The sequence below is a fragment of the Diaphorina citri genome, unplaced genomic scaffold (genome assembly GCF_000475195.1).
Source record: "Diaphorina citri unplaced genomic scaffold, Diaci psyllid genome assembly version 1.1 scaffold270, whole genome shotgun sequence".
NCBI lineage: Eukaryota > Metazoa > Arthropoda > Insecta > Hemiptera > Psyllidae > Diaphorina > Diaphorina citri.
In genome coordinates this window covers 181,215-204,715 of record NW_007377707.1, presented here as the reverse complement: position 1 = coordinate 204,715, position 23,501 = coordinate 181,215, and the positions used below count along the sequence as shown (strand labels likewise).

The 23,501-nt window shown below is 38.7% G+C and overlaps 3 protein-coding genes and 1 long non-coding RNA gene across 16 annotated transcripts in view; 2 read left to right on the top strand and 2 right to left on the bottom strand.

Moving 5' to 3' along the window:
* Nucleotides 1-281: 281 nt before the first annotated feature.
* On the top strand, nt 282-20,248 carry LOC103506892 (peroxisomal biogenesis factor 19). 9 transcript variants are annotated; one of them, XM_026821878.1, is made up of 6 exons: nt 282-436; nt 1,290-1,436; nt 1,574-1,603; nt 2,692-2,896; nt 4,129-4,257; nt 19,918-20,248. In XM_026821878.1, the coding sequence occupies exons 2-6, from the start codon at nt 1,296-1,298 to the stop codon at nt 20,238-20,240; spliced, it is 828 nt and encodes a 275-aa protein (XP_026677679.1). In that variant the 5' UTR covers nt 282-436; nt 1,290-1,295; the 3' UTR covers nt 20,241-20,248. The 9 variants fall into 9 exon arrangements, with proteins under 9 accessions (XP_026677679.1, XP_026677676.1, XP_026677680.1 ...); XM_026821875.1 differs by having other exon boundaries at nt 284-436; nt 1,269-1,436; XM_026821879.1 differs by having other exon boundaries at nt 285-436; nt 1,287-1,436.
* Nucleotides 10,880-23,501, bottom strand: part of LOC103506884 (SUMO-conjugating enzyme UBC9-B) — a 39,775-nt gene continuing 27,153 nt past the window's right edge. Inside the window, exons 2-5 of one of the 2 annotated variants that reach the window (XM_008471307.3) lie at nt 12,729-12,794; nt 12,286-12,369; nt 12,007-12,132; nt 10,880-11,035 (exon numbers count right to left, since the gene is read on the bottom strand). In XM_008471307.3, coding sequence (XP_008469529.1) covers nt 10,895-11,035; nt 12,007-12,132; nt 12,286-12,369; nt 12,729-12,794 — 417 coding nt within the window. In that variant the 3' untranslated portion in view covers nt 10,880-10,894. Of the gene's footprint in view, nt 11,036-11,982; nt 12,133-12,285; nt 12,370-12,728; nt 12,795-23,501 lie in introns of those variants that run through there. The other variant, XM_026821883.1, reaches the window with a different exon arrangement.
* Nucleotides 12,310-23,501, bottom strand: part of LOC103506883 (protein no-on-transient A) — a 47,486-nt gene continuing 36,294 nt past the window's right edge. The window contains exons 7-8 of the transcript XR_003390832.1: nt 12,729-12,794; nt 12,310-12,369 (exon numbers count right to left, since the gene is read on the bottom strand). The gene's annotated coding sequence lies outside the window, so the exon portion shown is untranslated. The remainder of the gene's footprint in view (nt 12,370-12,728; nt 12,795-23,501) is intronic.
* Nucleotides 16,662-18,195, top strand: LOC113466447. Of its 4 annotated transcripts, none has more exons than XR_003390834.1 (2): nt 16,662-16,801; nt 18,019-18,195. It is a non-coding gene; the product is annotated as an uncharacterized LOC113466447 (long non-coding RNA). The 4 variants fall into 4 exon arrangements; XR_003390837.1 differs by having other exon boundaries at nt 18,016-18,195; XR_003390835.1 differs by having other exon boundaries at nt 17,998-18,195.

The window sequence follows — 23,501 nt, the reverse complement described above, 5'->3', positions numbered from 1 at the left end:
CCCAATCGTCCATTTCTGTTTTCTTTTCTTATCTTTTGTTTTGACACTGTAAAATAGCAATAGTAATTAATATTTTCGTTTTATTTATTAAAAAATATTTGAAAATTTGACGTGGTTTTCTAACATCCCCTCTGAAAAATTTCGACACGCCACTGGGCACAGTACACGCATAACGTATAGAATAGACGTTATGGTGCACGAGCCGCCATAACTTCATTTGCAGTTTGGTAATTTAGAAGGTACCTTCCCCAATCGTCCATTTTTGTTTTCTTTTCTTATCTTTTGTTTTGTGTGAAATGTGAAATCCGAAATGACTAATGACTGATAAAAGAGTTTAATATCTTTCCCAATTCTTATTAGGTTGTAAAGTATAAAATCAGCACCTACTTTGAACGTTATCAAACCACCTGAGCAGGAACAAAGCCAGGAAATCAGGGTAAGGTTAGTCTGATTTCATTTTATACGGGTACTTCCTATTTCTCAAGATCCCGACTTCGTAGATCTTTACTCAGCTCAATAGCTTCATACGGGATTGACCTGACCCTTAATCAAGCGAAATAGGAACAAGCAATACCTAATTGGATACTGCTGATCTCTCTAATTTCAAATCAGGACTTCAAGTTGTGGCTAGCAGCACAATGCTAAGAAGAAGAGAAAAACTATACCTTACTCATTTTCTTGGTTGTGTATGCCGAGTTACCTACATATTAGGTAATATCTAGACATACTGTATGCTAAAAATAAAAGATGAGAGCTAGCCCATTACCTAAGCTTTGTAAATATTTTATTCATTTGTGAACATCATTTTCAAATATCTAGATTGGTAGGTAGAAATGAAGAAATGCACTGTAGTACCGGGGTGGGCATTTCAGACGAATTTTCTGTTAAAAATAAATAAATAAATAAATAAAGATTTGTAGGTAGGTATCTATTGGTCTTACAGATTTCAGCCTCCATTCATATCTTTGTACCTACCTAGCTTAACCCCATAGACAAAAAGCCCAATCTGAGGCTTAGGTGATAAGGATTGCCCTCCATGAGCAGAAAATATTTGCAAACCATACGACGTTTTTTTTTCGTGTGTGGAATGAAATGTAGGGAATACAGAGTCATTCGAAGGGTAAGGCCCAGGTTTAAAAGAACTGTTAACACGTTGTTACAGTTTTGGGACTTATTATTAATTTATTTATACAGTAGAACCTCGAAGACAGCCTTAAAGGACTGGTTAAGCTTCTACGAATCTTTGTACCTATCTAGTATTTTTACAGATTTTATCTTGCATTCAGCAGATCATCATGGCAGAGAAAAACCATTGTGAGAACAGTGGAACAGATGACATTGATGAGGCTCTATTAGACAGTGCCTTTGAAGAGTTCGATCAAGTCAAACAGACCAAATCCAAAACTGACACCACTGTAGATGGAAAATCTGCTGGAGACAGTAAAAGGGACCGGGGGTAGTTGAAATAATCGAGGTTCTACTGTACTTTTTAGTTTTTAATTTGGTTGTGGATAAAAGTTTGGTCAGAAGTTTTCGACTAAGAAGTGAAACGCTGGGAAAGGTGTTGGTTTATGACAGTAAAAAATCATCAAGCATCAAACCGGTAAGTTAAATGTTTATTTAGATTTCATTTATCATGGACACTTGCTGCTATGTTGAAATCCCAGAAGAGGTTAGGTAGTAGAACAGCTGTGGTAGACAGTAATAGTACACAGAAAAAAGTTATTAGAAGTTTATATTTGAAGTTATTTATCTTTTGTTTATACTCGTATTGTTTTTATACTACCTGTCACATAAATTTTGTGGTACACATACCTATAAAGAATATATGAAACAATTTTTACAACTGAACAATATAATTTGTTCATTTATATGTTTTTCTTTGTGTAGGTAGGTACCTAATCCTTTCAGAAACCATATTAAAAAAGCTCTTTCTTAACTGCCGGCAACAAATCTTCAAAGGGGAAAATTAGAGTTATAAGAGAAAACCGGCAGAAAGCTTAATGAAATTCATTAAACAGGGCCCCGACAACGAAGTTCAAAAAGTCCAAGTAGAATTCGGAATACAGGCCCCCTCTTCGTTGAATCAGAGAAAGGAAAAAAAAGACCTCCTTTGACTCCTGATTGCCTAATCGAAATCGATGATTTTTCACAAAACTCGTGCTGAAAGTACCTACCTACTTTTTTTTCAACGAAAAACAGCCGATTTCGAACAGAAAAAAGACAAGAACAAGCAAAGACCAAAGGTTAAATGCTTAAAGTAGTCAACCCAGTTAGCTTAGAAGATACCATGCTTGACTTGTAGCTGCTAGATCACTTGAAAAGAAGAAAATAATGTCATATAGTAGGTTATGTAACCTGTTCTGGGGTGTTGGACATTTCTGGATTAAAGCATTTAAATTATCAAACAAGGAAATTGATATACACTACATATTACTACTTATTCAAATTGTTAGGTTGTTAGGTAAAATCCTCTGAAAAAAAAAGAAGCAAGTAAAGTAGGTAAGTAGGTATTATGTACCTACAATCTAAATCTAAAATAAAATACCTGAATTAAAATCTAATTTTACTTTTCACAGAGCCCAAGTACCAAACCCACAAAAAAAAAAGCAGAAGTAAAGGAGGTGTTACATACTACAATTTAAATCTAAAATAAAATACCTAACTAAAATCTAATTTTACTTTTCACAGAGCCCAAGTACCAAAGCCACAACATCAAATGTTCTTCCCCCAGATGAGAATCTTTGGTCCGACGAATACTTCCAACAGATGACACAAGACTTGCAGAAGAACATGGAGTCCCTAGTCAACGGAGACCCAAGTCAACTTGATAGCTTACTCGAACATCTCATGAATGATGTGGCCAAAGTGTCGACTGATGGACAAACTAGTAGTAGTAAGTTTATTATTATTACTATATATTTTTTTTTTTCACCTGCAAACTTTGCCCAAATCAGCTAATATTCCTGTGGAAATCTAATGCCCACCACTCACACTCAGACCATTTGACAGATGACAGACCATGGTCTCACAGACAGTCAAAACATGTGTGTTGTAAAAAGCTTGAGACCTAAGTCTCGCCCAAATCAGCTAATATTCCTGTGGAAATCTAATGCCCACCACTCACACTCAGACCATTTGACAGATGACAGACCATGGTCTCACAGGCAGTCAAAACATGTGTGTTGTAAAAAGCTTGAGACCTAAGTCTTTCAGACAGTCTGACAGACTTAGGTCTCTAGATTTTTCTGCCACTCATGTGCAGACTGACAAATCCAGGTCTGTGAGACCACAGTCTGTCTGAGTGTGAGTGGTGGGCCTAAGCCACATTAGAGATGTTGGGGCCCTAAAATCGGCCTGGAAGAGGCAATTAGGAATCGAAGGAGGTTGAGGAAGGAACTTTTTTTCTTTTATCCGATCCAAGGGGGCTTGTTCTTCGAACTTTATTCCCAGGTCTGTGAGACCACAGTCTGTCTGAGTGTGAGTGGTGGGCCTAAGCCACATTAGAGATGTTGGGGCCCTAAAATCGGCCTGGAAAATGTCTTTGAAAAAATGTTTGCAAGCAAGCGTGAATTTTTATTTCCCCTCAAATCAAACTCAGGATCTTTTGCTATATGTATTAGAAAGAATAATGCTATCAATGTTACGCACTGTTTCACGAATTTGTTGCAACTTTGAGGATCCATTTCTTGAGCCCTGGTTAACGAATTTTCGAGTTCTGGGTCCCCAGTTCACTTTTCCATTAAAAAAAAAAAAATCTACACTTCATTGTAGATTTTTCCTTCCTGCAATTTTCAGCACTTGAATTTCCTTGTTAGCCCTGATTCCTTAGATCTTTTCCTGGATGTGCCTATTTCTTCTGTAAAGCCAATTGAAAAAAAGAGGGGGGGGAAAAAAAGGCCTGGAAAATGTCTTTGAAAAAATGTTTGCAAGCAAGCGTGAATTTTTATTTCCCCTCAAATCAAGCTCAAGATCTTTTGCTATATGTATTAGAAAGAATAATGCTATCAATGTTATCTCTGGATTGGTTCTTTTTAGTTTTCTTTTCTTCTTTAATGGCCTTACTTTCAGTAGCAGGGAGAAAGTTTTTCCACCCAACCACATACCTACTTTTGTTGTTTTTTACAGGTATCCCTAACACTTGTTCATCGAGTGAGGATGCTCAAAGTATCGAAGATAAACTAAAGGCTACAATGGACGAGATCACACAAGGCCTCAGCAATCTTCCTGTCAACAATCTAGGCAATATCATGAGAGGTAGGTAGAGTTCAAAATTTTAGTCCTCGTTCTGTAGTACGTGGGTAATTGTAAACAGGTGATGTACTTAAAACAGCCAGTAACTTTAAAGTGAAGTTCTGTAAAATAAATAAATAAATAAATATATACTTTTTTGGTTCTCTTTTTCATGTTGATCCACAGAACTTAAATATAAAGACTGCTGAAACCCTCCAAGAGAGAATATACCCTGTTTTTCTGTGGGTCAACTTGATAAGGAGAACCAAAAGGCAGATATATTGTGCAGAACTCCTTTGAAGTTCAGAACTGTTCAGAATATATCTGCCTTTTGGTTCTCCTTATCAAGGGTATATTCTATTCTATTGTCTCTACGTTACAGGAGAGGGTGATGAGAGCACAGGTGACGGTGCTAGTCCCAATATGATGCCATTCCTGGAGGACATAAACCGGCAGAAAGCTTAATGAAATTCGTTAAACAGGGCCCCGACAACGAAGTTCAAAAAGTCCAAGTAGAATTCGGAATACAGGCCCCCTTTCGTTGAATCAGAGAAAGGAAAAAAAAGACCTCCTTTGACTCCTGATTGCCTATTCGAAATGGATGATTTTTCACAAAACTTGTGCTGAAAGCGAGCACTTTTCAACGAAAAACAGCCGATTTCGAATAGGCAATTAGGAATCAAAGGAGGTCTTTTGAGTTCCCTTTGTCAAATCTAAGGTGGGCCCTGACGACAAAGACGAGGCCATAAAAGTGCCAATCAAATTCGGAGAACAGGGCCCACTTTGGATTTGACAGAAGGGGAAAAAAAGACCTCCTTTGGTTCCTGATTGCCTATTCGAAATCGATGATTTTTCACAAAACTCGTGCTGAAAGCGAGCACTTTTCAACGAAAAACAGCCGATTCCGAATAGGCAATTAGGAATCAAAGGAGGTCTTTTGAGTTCCCTTTTGTCAAATCCAAGCTGGGCCCTGTTTTCCAAAAATTCCCGGCACTTTTAGATCTTTGAACTTAGGGGAACCTTGGATTTTTTAGGGGCCTATTCACCGAATTTAAGTTCGCCTATGCTAGGGAGGGGGAGGATGAAGTCTTTGATGGGATTATATGAAAAATCGCCGAATTTCGAACAGGCCATTAGGGATCAAAAGAGGTCTTTTCTTCTGTCTTGTCAAATCCAATTAGGGCCCTGTTCTCCGATTTTTTCCGGCACTTTTTTAAGTCTCTGTTCTTTTACCTTTGGGGAACCTTGGATTTTATAGGGGCCTATTCAACCGAATTTTAATGTTTTCCCACATTAGGGAGGGAGGGAAATTTGCCAGAAGGAGAAAAAAAAGACCTCCTTTGACTCCTGATTGCCTATTCGAAATCGATGATTTTTCACAAAACTCGTGCTGAAAGCAAGCACTTTTCAACGAAAAACAGCCGATTTCGAATAGGCAATTAGGAATCAAAGGAGGTCTTTTGAGTTCCCTTTTGTCAAATCCAAGGTGGGCCCTGTTCTCCAAAAATTTCCGGCACTTTTAGGTCTTTGAACTTAGGGGAACCTTGGATTTTTTTAGGGGCCTATTCACCGAATTTAAGTTCGCCTATGCTAGGGAGGGGAGGATAAAGTCTTTGATGGAATTATATGAAAAATCGCCGAATTTCGAATAGGCCATTAGGAATCAAAGGAGGTCTTTTGAGTTCCCTTTTGTCAAATCCAAGCTGGGCCCTGTTCTCCAAAAATTTCAAAACTCGTGCTGAAAGCGAGCACTTTTCAACGAAAAACAGCCGATTCCGAATAGGCAATTAGGAATCAAAGGAGGTCTTTTGAGTTACCTCTTGTCAAATCCAAGGTGGGCCCTGTTCTCCAAAAATTTCCGGCACTTTTAGGTCTTTGAACTTAGCAACTTAGGGGAACCTTGGATTTTTTAGGGGCCTATTCACCGAATTTAAGTTCGCCTATGCTAGGGAGGGGAGGATAGGGTCTTTGATGAGATTATTTGAAAAATCGCCGAATTTCGAATAGGCCTTTAGGAATCAAAGGAGGTCTTTTGAGTTCCCTTTTGTCAAATCCAAGGTGGGCCCTGTTCTCCAAAAATTCCCTGCACTTTTAGGTCTTTGAACTTAGGGGAACCTTGGATTTTTTAGGGGCCTATTCACCGAATTTAAGTTCGCCTATGCTAGGGAGGGGAGGATAAAGTCTTTGATGAGATTATATGAAAAATCGCCGAATTTCGAATAGGCCTTTAGGAATCAAAGGAGGTCTTTTGAGTTCCCTTTTGTCAAATCCAAGGTGGGCCCTGTTCTCCAAAAATTCCCGGCACTTTTAGGTCTTTGAACTTAGGGGAACCTTGGATTTTTTAGGGGCCTATTCACCGAATTCAAGTTCGCCTATGCTAGGGAGGGGGAGGATGAAGTCTTTGATGGGATTATATGAAAAATCGCCGAATTTCGAATAGGCCATTAGGGATCAAAAGAGGTCTTTTCTTCTGTCTTGTCATTGAGGGGGAGGATGAAGTCTTTGATGGGATTATATGAAAAATCGCCGAATTTCGAATAGGCCATTAGGGATCAAAAGAGGTCTTTTCTTTCCTCTTGTCAAATCCAATTAGGGCCCTGTTCTCCGATTTTTTTCCGGCACTTTTTTAGGTCTCTGTTCTTCTTTGGGGAACTTTGGATTTTATAGGGGCCTATTAACCGAATTTCAATGTTTTCCCACATTAGGGAGGGAGGGGGAGAGGTAGGGCTCCAGCTTTGAGAAACATTTTTTCCGGCACTTTTTTAAGTCTCTGTTCTTTTACCTTTGGGGAACCTTGGATTTTATAGGGGCCTATTCAACCGAATTTTAATGCTTTCCCACATTAGGGAGGGAGGGGGTAGAGGTAGAGAGCTTCCAGCTTTGAGAAAAATCGCCGATTTTCATTAGGCAATTAGGAATCGAAGGAGGTTGAGGAAGGAACTTTTTTTCTTTTATCCGATCCAAGGGGGCTTGTTCTTCGAACTTTATTCACAACATTAGAAAACCGTTCTTGGGGCACTGTTTCACGAATTTGTTGCAACTTTGAGGATCCATTTCTTGAGCCCTGGTTAACGAATTTTCGAGTTCTGGGTCCCCAGTTCACGTTTCCATTAAAAAAAAAAAAAAATCTACACTTCACTGTAGATTTTTCCTTCCTGCTATTTTCAGCACTTGAATTTCCTTGTTAGCCCTGATTCCTCAGATCTTTTCCTTGATGTGCCTATCTCTTCTGTGAAGCCAAATGAAAAAAAAGAGAGGAAAAAAAACCCCCCTTTCTTTTTTTAAAAAAAAAAAAAAAAAAAAAAAATCTACACTTCATTGTAGATTTTTCCTTCCTGCTATTTTCAGCACTTGAATTTCCTTGTTAGCCCCGATTCCTCAGATCTTTTCCTTGATGTGCCCATCTCTTCTGTAAAGCCAAATGAAAAAAAAGAGAGGGAAAAAAAACCCACAATTTATGAAGTTTTCAACGAATGAGTTTATTGTATAAATTGGAAACAGAAACATTTCACTTTGGTGACCAAACTCAGAGGTGCATTTCTTAAACACTTTCTCATTTCTTGCATAGAAAGAGCAATCAATCACGTTTTGTGCTGTACAAAGGGTCAAGTAATACCTATTAAACTTTGGACTTAGATCTTCTAGCACAAGGACCCTCAGAATTATTGCTAGGTACCTACTTTTTTCAAGTATAAAAAAAAACCAAAAATAAAAACAAACCTCTAAAAAAAAAAAAAAAAGAAAAAGAAAAGATTAACAGAATAGAAAAACATAGGTGAATAGAATTGAACACACACACCTTGGTCATCCTGTTGGGATAGGACTGAAAAGTCCCCTTACCCACGCAGTCTAACGGCCTGATATGTAGCCCTGAATAGCGCAATGTCGAGAGCAAATATCGGCCGAACTGTACATTTCTTTCTCCCCCCCTATTTCATGGTTTTACTTTATCCCAATTTTTTAAAGAGGTTCGATACTTTGAGCATCATCGAGTGAGGATGCTCAAAGTATTGAAGATAAACTAAAGGCTACAATGGACGAGATCACACAAGGCCTCAGCAATCTTCCTGTCAACAATCTAGGCAATATCATGAGAGGTAGGTAGAGTTCAAAATTTTAGTCCTCGTTCTGTATTACTTGGGTAATTGTAAACAGGTGATGTACTTAAAACAGCTAGTAACTTTTTTTTTAAGTGGTTTGACAGAGGGAACTGTAACTACTAAGGTCTTAACGTCCGGAAATGAACACACACACACCTTGGTCATCCTGTTGGGATAGGACTGAAAAGTCCCTTTACCCACGCAGTCTAACGAAGGCCTGATATGTAGCCCTGAATAGCGCAATGTCGAGAGCAAATATCGGCCGAACTGTACATTTCTTTCTCCCCCCTCCCCCTCCTCCTATTTCATGGTTTTACTTTATCCCATTTTTTAAAGTGGTTTGACAGAGGGAACTGTAACTACTAAGGTCTTAACGAGGGAAGGAAGACAGGATAGGAAAAAGCCAGCCGTTCCGAGAACGGACATTATACCATCAGGATAAAATCCGGCTCGGGCGGTAATCGGACCCGCGGCCTAGCGCTTACAAGCAGACGCACTACCCTCCAAGCTAACTAGGCTGGCTATCCCATTTTTCACACCATTTCTTTGACGTTCTAAGGGAAGGAAGACAGGATAGGAAAAAGCCAGCCGTTCCGAGAACGAACATTATCCCATCAGGATAAAACCCGCCTCGGGCGGGAATCGGACCCGCGGCCTAGCGCTTACAAGCAGACGCACTACCAACCAAGCTAACTAGGCTGGCTATCCCATTTTTCACACCACTTCTTTGACGTTCATTGTCTCTCCTCTTCTTCCTCCTCAGACAACCTATCTGCAGAAGAGTTCGCCAACTATTCCAAACAGAACGACATCATGTCTCGCGTGGTAGCCCAGTTCGACGTCGAGACGGACACAGATTCTCCCGCCGTCAAGAAAGCTCGCTTCAACACCATCCTGGAGTTACTGCAGGAAATGCAGCAGTACGGGTCACCGCCGAAAGATTTGGTGGGGGACGATGCCGCCTTTCCGTCGGGGATGGGGGGTGCGAACGCCCTCGGTAATTTGCAGCAGGGGTGTTGTGTTATGTAGTACCGAGCTGAAACCTCAGGACTTCGAATCTGGAGGTTGGTGGTTCGAGTCATGAAATTTGAATGGGTAAAAGGCAGAGTGGACCAAGTCCAAAACTTTTTGAGTATTGTAAGCTACCTTCCTCGGTGGTGTAGTGGTTAAGGTTTTTTTTTCCATAAAATTTGAATGGGTAAAAGGCAGAGTGGACCAAGTCCAAAACTTTTTGAGTATTGTAAGCTACCTTCCTCGGTGGTGTAGTGGTCAAGGGGGACGATGCCGCCTTTCCGTCGGGGATGGGGGGTGCGAACGCCCTCGGTAATTTGCAGCAGGGGTGTTGTGTTATGTAGTACCGAGCGGAAACCTCAGGACTTCGAATCTGGAGGTTGGTGGTTCGAGTCATAAAATTTGAATGGGTAAAAGGCAGAGTGGACCAAGTCCAAAACTTTTTGAGTAGTGTAAGAGGGCGAAAAGATCTACCTGCCTCGGTGGTGTAGTGGTCAAGGCGCTCACCTGGTAAACAGGAGGGATTGGGTTCAATCCCAGCCGAGGTATGGAATTTTATCCTCAAAACAATTTGAGACTTTGACCACAATAATAGTTGTAGCCTATTGCTGGAGTAAAGGGACTTTTCAGTCCTATGCGAGCAGTATAAATAAGCACTATTACTATTATTACCAAGCTAAAACCTCAGGGAGTTGTTAGCGCGGTGGACTTCGAATCTGGAGGTTGGTGGGTCGAGTCCAAGTCGAGTCATAAAATTTCAGGCCTCACATAATACACCTAAAATTTTACCTGGGAACGATGTTTGTGAAAAGTGATGGGCCTTTTCTAAAAAATCACTGCTCCTGTGCTCCATGACAGCCTGAAGGTAGAAATACTCACCACTATCACGTCAAGTGAGCTCAGGTGACGTGAAGGCAGTGTAGCTATCAATAACGAAATTACCTACAATATTATGGGAAAACTTTAAACTATAACTTTCTGACTCCCCGTGAGCTCACGTGACGTGATAGTAGTGTGTTTCTACCTTTACGTCACTTCGCGTCGATCATTAGGTAACATCAAGATAAAATCCGTCCCGGGCGGGAATCGAACCCGCGGCCTAGCGCTTACAAGGCAGACGCGCTACCAACAAAGCTGAAAATTCCAAGTTTTAATGCAAAAATGTTGCAGTCTATATATCCCTTTGTTCCAAAAAGATCGTCTGCTGTGTAAAAATTGTTATACCATTGTAATTGTATTTTCATAAGGTTTTAGGCCTGATTGAGTATTGAGGTCTCCATAGAGACTCTTATGAAAAATTCTGTAGTCTGATTTTGATGAAATGTGGCAAAAATATTCAACACATAATAGAAAATTTCCAATTGGATTTTGCACCCTACTTCTTTATCCAAGCTACTCATTTACCTTAGGAGGCCAAGTGGGGCCCACAAAATAGCCAGTCCTTGAATTTATCATTTTCATGTTATTTCTTGACCCAGCTTTTTCAAATTTTCGAACCTGGGTCTTCTGCATGCAAAGTTCAAACAGTGACCATGGACGGAAAGAATCACTCACCAGTAAATAGTGTAGGCTTCTGCTTGTGCCGGATCCTTGATGTTGGGTTCGTTGAGCAGATCTTGAATGCCGAGCAAAATCTGTTTGATGGTGATGGCTGGCTTCCAGTCTTTTTCCTCATCCAGCAAAGATAAGTTCTGCTTTCAGACTGGAAGGTTCTCTCTGCTCCCTCTCTCCTCTCTGTGATATCTCCAAATATTTCAACATGATTTTTTTTCAACAAACAAGACTTTCCATTAGAGTATTTAAGATGACCAAGGAGTCTTTCCTATGTAACTTTTCACGAGAAATCAATCGGTGTACATGTAAGGGTTCTAGAAATGGTTCACGAAATATGCGCTTGTAACAAGCCAATATCAAAAAATTTCGAAAGTTATATCCACTTTCTTTTTACACCAATAATTTACAACATACAGCCTGATTTCCTCGAATTTGCCATCAAAAATTTTGTCAAAAGAGAACGAATGTGCCATCAAATTCATTAGAATGTGACATGAAACTTGGTTGAGATAGGTGCTGCGGCTGGCGGTATTTTGACCGCTTTTTGGCGGTTTTCAACTATATTGATTAAATGATTAGAGGTATTGTAAAAGTTAGGGTAAAAAAAGAACACTCAAATAAGCATCATTCAATAGGATAAGGAAAGTCGTGTGATGTTCACACCAGATTTTTTTTTTTATCATAAAAAACTCCTTTTTGGATGATTAAAAATTTTCCCATTAGTGAATTCTCTCATTGAGTAATTGGTGAAATCCACATAAGTTCAGAAATTCTAAATAGACCTCATGATATCTCTCTGCTTCTCATTCCTTCTTCATACAAGTGGAAGGAAATAGCTAACTGAGGTTAATATTGAAGGTATTCTCTACCACATAACCCCTCAGGCTCTGTTATCTGGTCAAATTTTTACACATGAGGATAAATTTCCATGTCCCAACATTTAAGCCACTGAGACAGGTCAAAGGACTAGGTATAAACAAAATAGCGTCAAAAAATGACTAGCAACACATAATGTCCCAGTTGCCTGTCCAAATAGCACCCAGACCTTATGTTCCCTAACTTCAGTGATATATTGGGAAAGACTGGTCTGACAAATTTTTTAATCAACCTTCTCACCTGATGGGTAAACATTAGGGTGAAATAGAGGTGGCTCAAACTTGCACTTGGGTGGCGTTGAAGGGTAATCATCTTTGAAGATCATTCTCAGCTTGTATGAGCCAGACTCCCAGGGGGTCTGAAAAATAAATAAATAAAAATGTACTTTTTTTTGCTTTGAAGATTATCTAAAATATCTATAAGCTCTATTTCAAGAGATTGTATGCTAAAACAAGTCCAAGACAACAGACTAGCACATTGAAAATAATAATAATAACAATAAGTCACTTACTCCTTTCTTTCCAGGAATAGAACACTCCCAGTTCATCAGGTTTAGGGAGCCATCAGGGTTCTTGGCAGGTTTAGCTACAAATCCCTGAAAAACAAAAACATAGAATAGTTTGAATTTTCAAATATTTACCTACTTAGGTAGGTAAATAATTAAATATACTTCAGGTACCTGAGTAAGTACCTACAGCCAATTTTCTTATTCTCAAGTGTCTACACTAGGAAATTTTGCTCACTTTTCTGTACCTAACTAGTCTGGTAGGTTACCTACTCAGCACCACACTGATGTCATGAAAGTGACAAAATGAGTCCCCTTTGATTGACAGAAAAAATCAATATAAGTAAAACCTTGTTTATTTTAGTGAAATACCTACAGGAAATGTTCAGTAATATGAATTGGTACACATTGGAAGGGCATTTATACTAGTTGAATTCTGAAATACTTACAAAGGGATGATCTTTTCTCCAGCCTTTGCGTTCCTCTGAAAGGCGACCAATAGCAATACCAGACATCTGAAAATTATTAAATATTTCCAATGAGTGAAAAAACTTTAGACCACAGTGAAACCCATTCAAATTTGAGCACTCCCCCTCTTTGAGGTGCTTTAATATACAGAGAGCAGGTCATTCCGATACCTCTAGATTGAACAGGTAACTAAAAGACAGGAATACAGAAATATTCAGTATTTCATCTCGAGTGTTTTTTGACAACTCCTCAGTCAATTCAAAGCTGAATTGGTCAGCAGTACATCATGTCCCTGAAATTTAGTGTTCTATTTTTATTGACAAGCCAAACTTTGTGTTATTCCAATACCCCTAGGTTATATTAAGTTGAATAGCTAAAGATCATTGAAAGGCCAATGGAAAAGTGAACAAAACTTCTCTCATTTTTCCTCCAAAGCATAAATTATAGGTATCATTGACATTATTTAAGGCCGAGGCCACAATCAATGTTTAAACTGAGTTTAAATTTAACTCTTGGATTGAACAATATGATTGGGTGATTTTTTGCATTTTCTATGTAGAAAACAATAGCACCACTACAGAAATGACACTATTCAATTATTACATTTCAAACTCTATCCTTCCTCAACCTCATCTCTCCACATCTGTTCTCATCTGCCTCTTTCTTTTCTCCTGTATGGTTAGTTTCTCAACTTTTTTTACTTTCCTTAAGCTATAATAAGGAGAGAAATGTATTTATAGTTTTTTAGTTGTTTCTCTAGACTGTACCTATTTTGTACATGCCCAAACCATCAGTCTACCCTTTTGTATTTCCTTGCCTAATGGTCCTATTTAAACTGTTTCTCTGCTTTCCTCATTTCTCACTCCATCCTTCGTTGTTAGTCTACACCATCTAGTGCAACAATCTCATCTCTGTTTTACACTTATCCTCCCGAGTCCTGAAGTCTTTTCAAACTTGATAGTGCATCCCAAGTGTCAAGTATGCTCAACAAGGTAGTGTAGAGTCCCTGAGGGTTAGCTGGTCTTTGCAGGGTGGTAACAAATTTAAATTTTTGAGGGTAAAAAGGTATATTGGCATGAAGTCAGCCAAATTTTGAATCAGATGAGTATCATTTGAAACTGCCTTGATAACTCCAAGGAGGTTAAATTTTGAGAAGTGCACAACTACTTCCCACTGGGACGTAAAGACTATAGCGTGTTAAAAATCCCTGGGACTGAAGTGCTATGAAGTTTGAGTTAAGTATACTTGACTAAAGGAGGTTTCAACCCCAATAAATGCCATAACTTGACAATCCTCTTTAGTTTCACCTTACTCAGACTGTGGTCACAACCTGTATTACATTTCTCAGGCATCTCACACAAAAAGAGGAAGTTGAGCCTAATTTCATCTCCAGGTGAGACATAGATTTCTAATTATTCATGCCTTTTAAATATGACAATAAAGAATATTATTCTCGTTGGGTACTGGGATTTGGGAACAGTTTGTATTCTCGTGAGTTCCTGCTGAATTGAGATAACAATCAACACAATAAAAATTAAAGCTGAAAAATGTAAACATAAATACATTTCAAACCAATAATAATATTAATGAAGTAAACAACAAGGAAATCGGATTAAGTCAAATAGAGCAGGTAGTAAATCTTCTAAAAAAATGCAGTCTTCATCAGATATGTGTTGTTCTCACATAAATCAAAAATAACCCATAAAGTTAATTCTTTTACTTTAAATAATACTGTCCTTTTCAACATCATTAGATAATAAATAATAACAATAATAACTATTTTTTAACATTAAATAACTATCTACTAAAATGGTAAATTCTCAGGACAAGATCGACACCCACTGCAAAAGTAAAGCAGTTAGGTATTTTATAGAATTTTTTGTGGCCAAGTGAATGTGTTTAGCAGAATAGATAACAATAAGAAGACCTTGTTTAGACTGCTGGGGTAAAGGGACTTTTTAGTCTCATTCGAGCAGGATAAACAAGGTATATTCTATTCTATTCTACCTACAGCCAATTTTCTTATTCTTAAGTGTCTACACTAGGAAATTTTGCTCACTTTTCTGTACCTAACTAGTCTGGTAGGTACCTACCTACTCAGCACCACACTGATGTCATGAAAGTGACAAAATGAGTCGTTATAAAGGGTTAGATTTCTGTTATTTTGAATATTTTGTTTTATTTTTGAATCAGCTGATCTTTGTTATTAAGTAGGTAAATCCGGGTCGGCTGAAAAGGGAACATCTCCCTTGGATTTAGGTTGTGGTTATGTACCGGGTTGAGATAGGCAAGGTTGTTAAACTAACCTTGTTTTTAAGTTACTACTCCCATGCCAAACTGTAGAAACAATGTCCTGTCTCAACTCAACCCGGTACATAACCACAATCTTAAGTATAATATGAGGAAAGGATCTTTCAAGGGAATTTTCCAACCAACTCTTCAGACACGCAATGATAAAATCCGCTCCAGGCGGGAATCGAGCCAGTCTACCCTCATTGTTCAGTGTAGCCAAATTAAATAAATAATAATAAAATACACGATATTTTCATAATACATCCCAGCCTAGTTGGCTTTGTTGGAAGCGCTCTGCCTTGTAAGCGCTAGGCCGCGGGTTCGATTTCCTCGAAATTAATCTGACCTCTTATTAGATCTAAGCATCTAAGTACCTATACATACATAATATTTACATGCATGACGATGAAAATATGTAGTTTATGAATTATGATACTCCCTGCTATTGGAAGCTCACATTGTAAACTAAAAGATAATGTCATGTTTTCCTGTAACATACTTGACATAGTTCAGAGAGGTGGGTAGGTGGTGTACCTGTATTCTGGGTGTGTACCTTGATTATATCTCCCTGCTATTGGAAGCTCACATTGTAAACTAAAAGATAATGTCATGTTTTCCTGTAACATACTTAACATAGTTCAGAGAGGTGGGTAGGTGGTGTACCTGTATTCCTGGTGTGTCCCTTAATTATATTTTTATCCAATACAGTAGAACCTCGATTATTTCAACTAATTGGGACCGAGGGTAGTTGAAATGATCGAGGTTGAAAAGATCACTTTCTATAATATTTTCCTCTGAAAAGATAGGAAGGATATCCTTTGAAAGGTGGAAAAAAAACAACGGATTTTGTAGTTTAAACAAGGGAAGTTGAAATAATCGAGATTCTACTGTACCTAATTAGTTTGAAAATGTAAACTTTTCCCTATAATTAGGTTATTTACTCGTACCTATTGCAATATGCGATAAATAATATGATAAGCAAGTTTATGGTGTACTCGTATATGGAACAACATATGGGTCCCCAAAGGCCCAAAATATACATTTATCTACACAAAATACCTACATAATATCTGAACATATTTAGGGAGATAACAGGTATCTGTCCGCTAGCGCGCTTGCATACTGGCGCTATCTAGCGGACGAAAATAGCAACTGCGTTAAGTCTGACGTCACACATCTTCATTAGAACGAAAAATAAAAATTGAATATTCGATCGTTTACAGTTATTATTTCGGAGTTTTGAGCTCAGATTTGGATTTTTCCCAACTTTTTACATAGGAATCGACCATTTATTCATAATTTTTACCCATTTGCAACTCCTCCATTGTGTTAAGCATACTTATATGTATGTAAATATGCTTGGCACAAATACCGTTCTGAGTAAAAATGGAAAATACTATCTTCAATATTCAATATGTTTATTTAATGTTTATCAATTTGACAAAAAAAAATGTAAAACACAAGTCTTGATATCTTAAAACTACATAGGAAAGTGATAGGTAAAAGTAAGAAAACAGACAAAACTGAACTACAACTACAATATAGGGCTGCTCCGGCGCAGCGATACCGGACACGTAAGTGCCGCGACATCAGACGGGCGGATGCTTTTTGTTTTGTGTGAAATCCATGAAATGACTAATGACTGATAAAAGAGTTTAATATCTTTCCCAATTCTTATTAGGTTGTAAAGTATAAAATCAGCACCTACTTTGAACGTTATCAAACCACCTGAGCAGGAACAAAGCCAGGAAATCAGGGTAAGGTTAGTCTGATTTCATTTTATACGGGTACTTCCTATTTCTCAAGATCCCGACTTCGTAGATCTTTACTCAGCTCAATAGCTTCATACGGGATTGACCTGACCCTTAATCAAGCGAAATAGGAACAAGCAATACCTAATTGGATACTGCTGATCTCTCTAATTTCAAATCAGGACTTCAAGTTGTGGCTAGCAGCACAATGCTAAGAAGAAGAGAAAAACTATACCTTACTCATTTTCTTGGTTGTGTATGCCGAGTTACCTACATATTAGGTTTTATACGGGTACTTCCTATTTCTCAAGATCCCGACTTCGTAGATCTTTACCCAGCTCAATAGCTTCATACGGGATTGACCTGACCCGTTAATCAAGCGAAATAGGAACTTTTATACGGGTACTTCCTATTTCTCAAGATCCCGACTTCGTAGATCTTTACCCAGCTCAATAGCTTCATACGGGATTGACCTGACCCTTAATCAAGCGAAATAGGAACAAGCAATACCTAATTGAATACTGCTGATCTCTCTCATTTCAAATCAGGACTTCAAGTTGTGGCTAGCAGCACAATGCTAAGAAGAAGAGAAAAACTATACCTTACTCATTTTCTTGGTTGTGTATGCCCAGTTACCTACATAGTCCAAAAGTTTTTTTTTTTTTCAAAATAAGACTCACAACCGGTGCACCGGTTGATCAACCAATCTAATATCTAGACATACTGTATGCTAAAAATAAAAGATGAGAGCTAGCCCATTACCTAAGCTTTGTAAATATTTTATTCATTTGTGCACATCATTTTCAAATAGATTGAAAATAGATTTTCAAATTAAATTATAGATTGGTAGGTAGGTAGGTATCTATTGGTCTTACAGATTTCAGCCTCTATTCATATCTTTGTACCTACCTAGCTTAACCCCATAGACAAAAAGCCCAATCTGAGGCTTAGGAAAGATGAGAGCTAGCCCATTACCTAAGCTTTGTAAATATTTTATTCATTTGTGAACATCATTTTCAAATATCTAGATTGGTAGGTAGGTATCTATTGGTCTTACAGATTTCAGCCTCCATTCATATCTTTGTACCTACCTAGCTTAACCCCATAGACAAAAAGCCCAATCTGAGACTTAGGTGTAGGGGCTAGATAGCCTTAAAGGATCGGTTAAGCTTCTACGAATCTTTGTACCTATCTAGTATTTTTACAGATTTTATCTTGCATTCAGCAGATCACCATGGCAGAGAAAAACCATAGTGAGAACAGTGGAACAGATGACATTGATGAGGCTCTATTAGACAGTGCCTTTGAAGAGTTTGATCAAGTCAAACAGACCAAATCCCAAACTGACACCACTGTAGAAGGAAAATCTGCTGGGGACAGTAAAAAATCATCAAGCATCAAACCGGTGAGTTAAATGTTTACTTAGATTTCATTTATCATGGACACTTGCTGCTATGTTGAAAGCCCAGAAGAGGTTAGGTAGTAGAACAGCTACGGTAGACAGTAATAGTACATAGAAAGAAGACAAGAACAAGCAAAGACCAAAGGTTAATTGCTTAAAGTAGTCAACCCAGTTAGCTTAGTTAGAAGGCACCATGCTTGACTTGTAGCTGCTAGATCACTTAAAAAGAAGAAAATAATGTCATATAGTAGGTTATGTAACCTGTTCTGGGGTACGTGTCGGCCCAAGATCATGCGCGCGCATAGCGAACCGACCACGCCCAAGTTGTACGCCGGGGATGAGAAGCCAGCTCTCGTGTTCAAGGTGTGAAGCGAGCCACTGTGTCTATCTTAGCTATAAAGTCCTCGTCCTCCTCCCCTTCTTTTATCTTCTTCTTTTTCTTCGCCTTTTCCCGTGTACAGACGGGGTCGGCGTTTTTCATCAGCCTCTCAATCAGTCCTAACTAAGGTGATTGCTTTGGGCTGACATCTGGTTTTGGCTACAAATTTTACGAGAACTCAACTTTTGCTATTTCTTTAGCAAGGGAAATTGAGGCTGGTATGCTCGCTGTTTAAAGTCCCTCAGCCAGACTAATAGATAATAATAATAAACTGATTTTCTCCTCTTTTTTTCAGTTTCAAAATGGCGAAGGGACTGGCCTGAAGAAAGACCGGGACCGACAGAGACTGCAGCGACTCCCGGCCGTGGAGACCTATGACGAAACAGAGGACAGTGGTCCGGAGGGCACTCTAGTGTGAAGTCACGGGTTCGATCCCGAGAAACGAAAAAAAAAGATTCGTTCCCGAGAGAGAACTAATGTCGGATTTCGAGCGTCAACAAGAACTATTCCTATGTGATGTGGGGGTTTACGTCAGTTTTTTCACTAGGTTTTGGACCGTTTTGGTTGATACATACCAAATTTCAAGTCTCTAGCTCATACAGTTACTGAGATTAATTTATACCAAAAAGCGGTAAAAATACCGCCAACCCTTGCACCGATCTTAACCAAAAGTTTCGTGTTGCTTGATAGACATTTAACATGCTAAGGGTGGATTTCACCAATATTTTTTCATTCCCTAGAAAGCATGTTAAGCTGTTAGGGCTCGAAAGAAGATTGGTGAAACCCACCATAAGGTTTTAAGGGTGATTTTACCGTTCATTTGGCGGCAAGCTACCCGCCTCTTCACACCTCACACAGTCTGAGTGTAGCCGGAAATAGTTAAGATGATTCGTGCCCCCTCATGGTCTATTCTCTATGAGGTACAAAAACTACAGGCCAAGAACAATTCCCTTGTTAAAGAACTAGCAAAGGTTGAGTGCGAAGGGCATCCACTCGTAAAATTTGTAGCCAAAACCAAACGTCAGCCCAAAGCAATCACCCTAGATAGGGCTGATTGAGAGGCTGACGAAAAACGCCGACCTCGTCTGTACACGGGAAAAATAAACATATATATATATACTTTTTTGGTTCTCTTTTTCATGTTGATCCACAGAACTTAAATGTAAAGACTGCTGAAACCCTCCAAGAGAGAAAATATACCCTGTTTTTCTGTGGGTCAACTTGATAAGGAGAACCAAAAGGCAGATATATTGTGCAGAACATCTTTGAAGTTCAGAACTGTTCAGAATATATCTGCCTTTTGGTTCTCCTTATCAAGGGTATATTCTATTGTGTCTACGTTACAGGAGAGGGTGATGAGAGCACAGGTGACGGTGCTAGTCCCAACATGATGCCATTCCTGGAAGACATCATGCAACAGTTCCTGTCCAAGGATGTCCTGTATCCTGTATTCTCTGAGACGTGTGCCAAATATCCGGAGTGGTTGGAGAAAAATAAAAAAAGAAGACTACATGCCAAGAACCATTATTGTTTTTACCATAAACCCATTTTATGTTACCACAGTGTACGAGAGTTGTCAAGTATTTCACCACTGTTTTTATTTCGTAGCAATGAAACAACTGCTACGTTAGACTCGTGTGGTCTTCGTCGTAGCATGCCCATCCCATAGTATGCCTCTCATTAGATGGGCGAGAAGAGACACAATACTTCCCATTAAGGTGCTGGGTCAATACGAGAACACCAGAAAGTAATCCGCAAGACTACATGCCAAGAACCATTATTGTTTTTACCATAAACCCATTTTATGTTACCACAGTGTACGAGAGTTGTCAAGTATTAAAAAAAATGAGTGCTTCACCACCGTTTTTATTTCGTAGCAATGAAACAACTGCTACGTTAGACTCGTGTGGTCTTCGTCGTAGCATGCCCATCCCGTAGTATGTATGCCTCTCATTAGATGGGCGAGAAGAGACACAATACTTCCCATTAAGGTGCTGGGTCAATACGAGAACACCAGAGATTAACCCGCAAAAATATTTGCAATCGAAAAACGAGTAAAATTTTTTGTCGATGGTGGGATTCGAACCCGGGACCTTCTGCATGGCAAGCAATCGCGTTACCACTGGACCAACCGTGCCCTCTTATTCATTTACTGTGAAATATTCGACACCCTCGTATACTGATTTCGTTTTTAATTTTTGTATAGAATTTATTAACTGTAAGAGTATTATTTACCCCTCTCCCTCCTCCACTCCAAGGATGTCCTGTATCCTGTATTCTCGGAGACGTGTGCCAAATATCCGGAGTGGTTGGAGAAAAATAAAGGTGAATAGAATAGAAGGTAGAATAAAATAGAAAGTTTGGTATGCTGACAGACATCTTAAGAGGAAGATCATTAAAAAAAAAAAAAAAAATCACTGCTAAAGCTCACAAGACAGAAAATAAGTTCGGTGAGCAGTCATGGAACCCTGGGTTGGTTTTTCTACACATTAAAGTCACCAATTACATTATATTAGTTGCATTTTCCTTTCCGGAAACATAGGCGATTCCGATAGTGCGCCATCTTGGATTTCCCATGGTTTAATACAGGCATAATCACGCCAAAAGAGGAAATTCCGAAAGGAAAATACTACTTTTCCGTCCTTCAGGATGAGAAAAGTCTAAATAAAAGTCAATTTCCAACTCTGGTTTATTTAGTTTTAAATAGGTATAAACATGCATAGGTAGTGAAATAGAAAGAAGTTAAAAAAAAAAAGACCTTTTTCCATATCCTTATACATAAATATATTTACAAGTAAATTAGAATTATACAATACAAATGCTTGCATTGTGGAGAGAAGAGAGATTATAAGTGAAGCTTACAAGAGAATGGTTTCAGTTGGCATCTTTTCCCCCAAATTTCAGTGAATCGCAAATTGAACGAATCTCAATTTAAAACTAATACAAAGATGTGTGTTCCATCGCCGTTTATAATTACTTGGCAATGAAATAACTCCTGCATTAGACTCGTGTGGTCTGTGTCATAGCATGCCCATCCCGTGTTATGTCCCTCATCAGAAGGGGGAGAAGAGACACAGTACTTCCCCTGAAGGTGCTGGGTCAACAGGAGAACACCAAAAACTAAAATTGTTATTAAAAATATTTCCAATAAAAATGTTCTTTTTAACAAAGGTCGGGGACATTGACAATCAGGCCATTTTCCTACGCGCGTACCAATATTTTTCTACTATGAAATAAAACCTTTATTTTTAATTTTTCTGTCTTTGTGGGAATCAAACCCGGGACCTTCTGCATCCCACTCAACTCCTTTGAGGGAAGCAACTAGAATACATTGATTTAATACACGGGCACCACACCCAATACTAGTCTTGAGATCAGGGGCCCATTCCAGAAAAGATTAGCAACTCAAAAATTTCCCACTCTTTTACTCTCATACAGAAAAATGCAGGGGAATCAAACCCGGGACCTTCTGCATCCCACTCAACTCCTTTGAGGGAAGCAACTAGAATACATTGATTTAATACACGGGCACCACATCCAATACTAGTCTTGAGATCAGGGGCCCATTCCAGAAAAAATTAGCCACTCCGAAATTTTGCACTCTTTTACTCTCATACAGAAAAATGCAGTTTTTTTTTGTATGAGGGAAGAGTCCACATGAAAAAAATGGTGTTGTAGTATAAGAAAGTATGATGCAGACGAATTGATCATTGGGTTACTTTCCTGTCGCTTGAAAGTCCCAAAGCAAATTAAGATAGAATAAAGTCAAAGTCCAAACAGTAGCAAAACTAGTGCCACATTTGGTAGTGGAAAAAAGTATCCTCTGATGTAACTCACAGAGTAGATACCTAGATATTAACCATGGTGAAAATCATTGATAAAATTGGAATCCCAATGAAAAAAAAAAAAAACATAGGTGGATAGAATAGAAAAACATAGGTGGGTAGAATAGAAAAACATAGGTGGGTAGAATAGAAAAACATAGGTGGGTAGAATAGGAAAACATAGGTGGGTAGAATAGGAAAACATAGGTGAATAGAATAGAAAAACATAGGTGGGTAGAATAGAAAAACATAGGTGGGTAGAATAGGAAAACATAGGTGAATAGAATAGAAAAACATAGGTGGGTAGAATAGAAAAACATAGGTGGGTAGAATAGAAAAACATAGGTGGGTAGAATAGAAAAACATAGGTGGATAGAATGACTGACTTTCTCCTATTCTGTGAAGGTTACCTACTATTTTTTTCTTTTCTAAGCAAGGTCTATTGTTCCAAACTTTTGCTATTATACCATGTTATTAAACCCATAAAATAAACAAGACCTTGTTTAGACTGCTGGGGTAAATGGATAGAATAGAAAAGCAGGTGAACAGAATAGAAAAACAAAGATTAACAGCCAACCTAGTTAGCTTAGTTGGTAGTTGGTTAGTTGGTATCCAAGGATGTCCTGTATCCTGTATTCTCGGAGACGTGTGCCAAATATCCGGAGTGGTTGGAGAAAAATAAAGGTGAATAGAATAGAAAAACATAGGTGGATAGAATGACTGACTTTCTCCTATCCTGTGAAAGTAACCTACTATTTTTTTCTAAGCAAGGTCTATTGTTCCAAACTTTTGCTATTATACCATGTTATTAAACCCACAAAATAAACAAGACCTTGTTTAGACTGCTGGGGTAAATGGATAGAATAGAAAAGCAGGTGAACAGAATAGAAAAAACAAAGATCAACAGCCAGCCTAGTCAGCTTAGTTGGTAGTGCGTCTGCCTTGTAAGCGCTAGGCCACGGGTTCGATTCCCGCCCGGGGCGGATTTTATCCTGATGGGATAATGTTCGTTCTCGGAACGGCTGGCTTTCTCCTATCCTGTCTTCCTTCTCTCTTCGATTTCGGGACGATAAGACCATAGCAGTTAAAGTTCCCTCTGTCAAACC

Coding starts and splice junctions, on each gene's coding strand:
- LOC103506892 (XM_026821878.1), top strand. CDS start 1,296: ATGGCAGAGAAAAACCATTGTGAGAACAGTGGAACAGATGACATTGAT. Junction 1,437..1,573: donor TAGATGGAAAATCTGCTGGA/GACAGTAAAAGG, acceptor GTGTTGGTTTAT/GACAGTAAAAAATCATCAAG. Junction 2,897..4,128: donor TGATGGACAAACTAGTAGTA/GTAAGTTTATTA, acceptor TGTTTTTTACAG/GTATCCCTAACACTTGTTCA.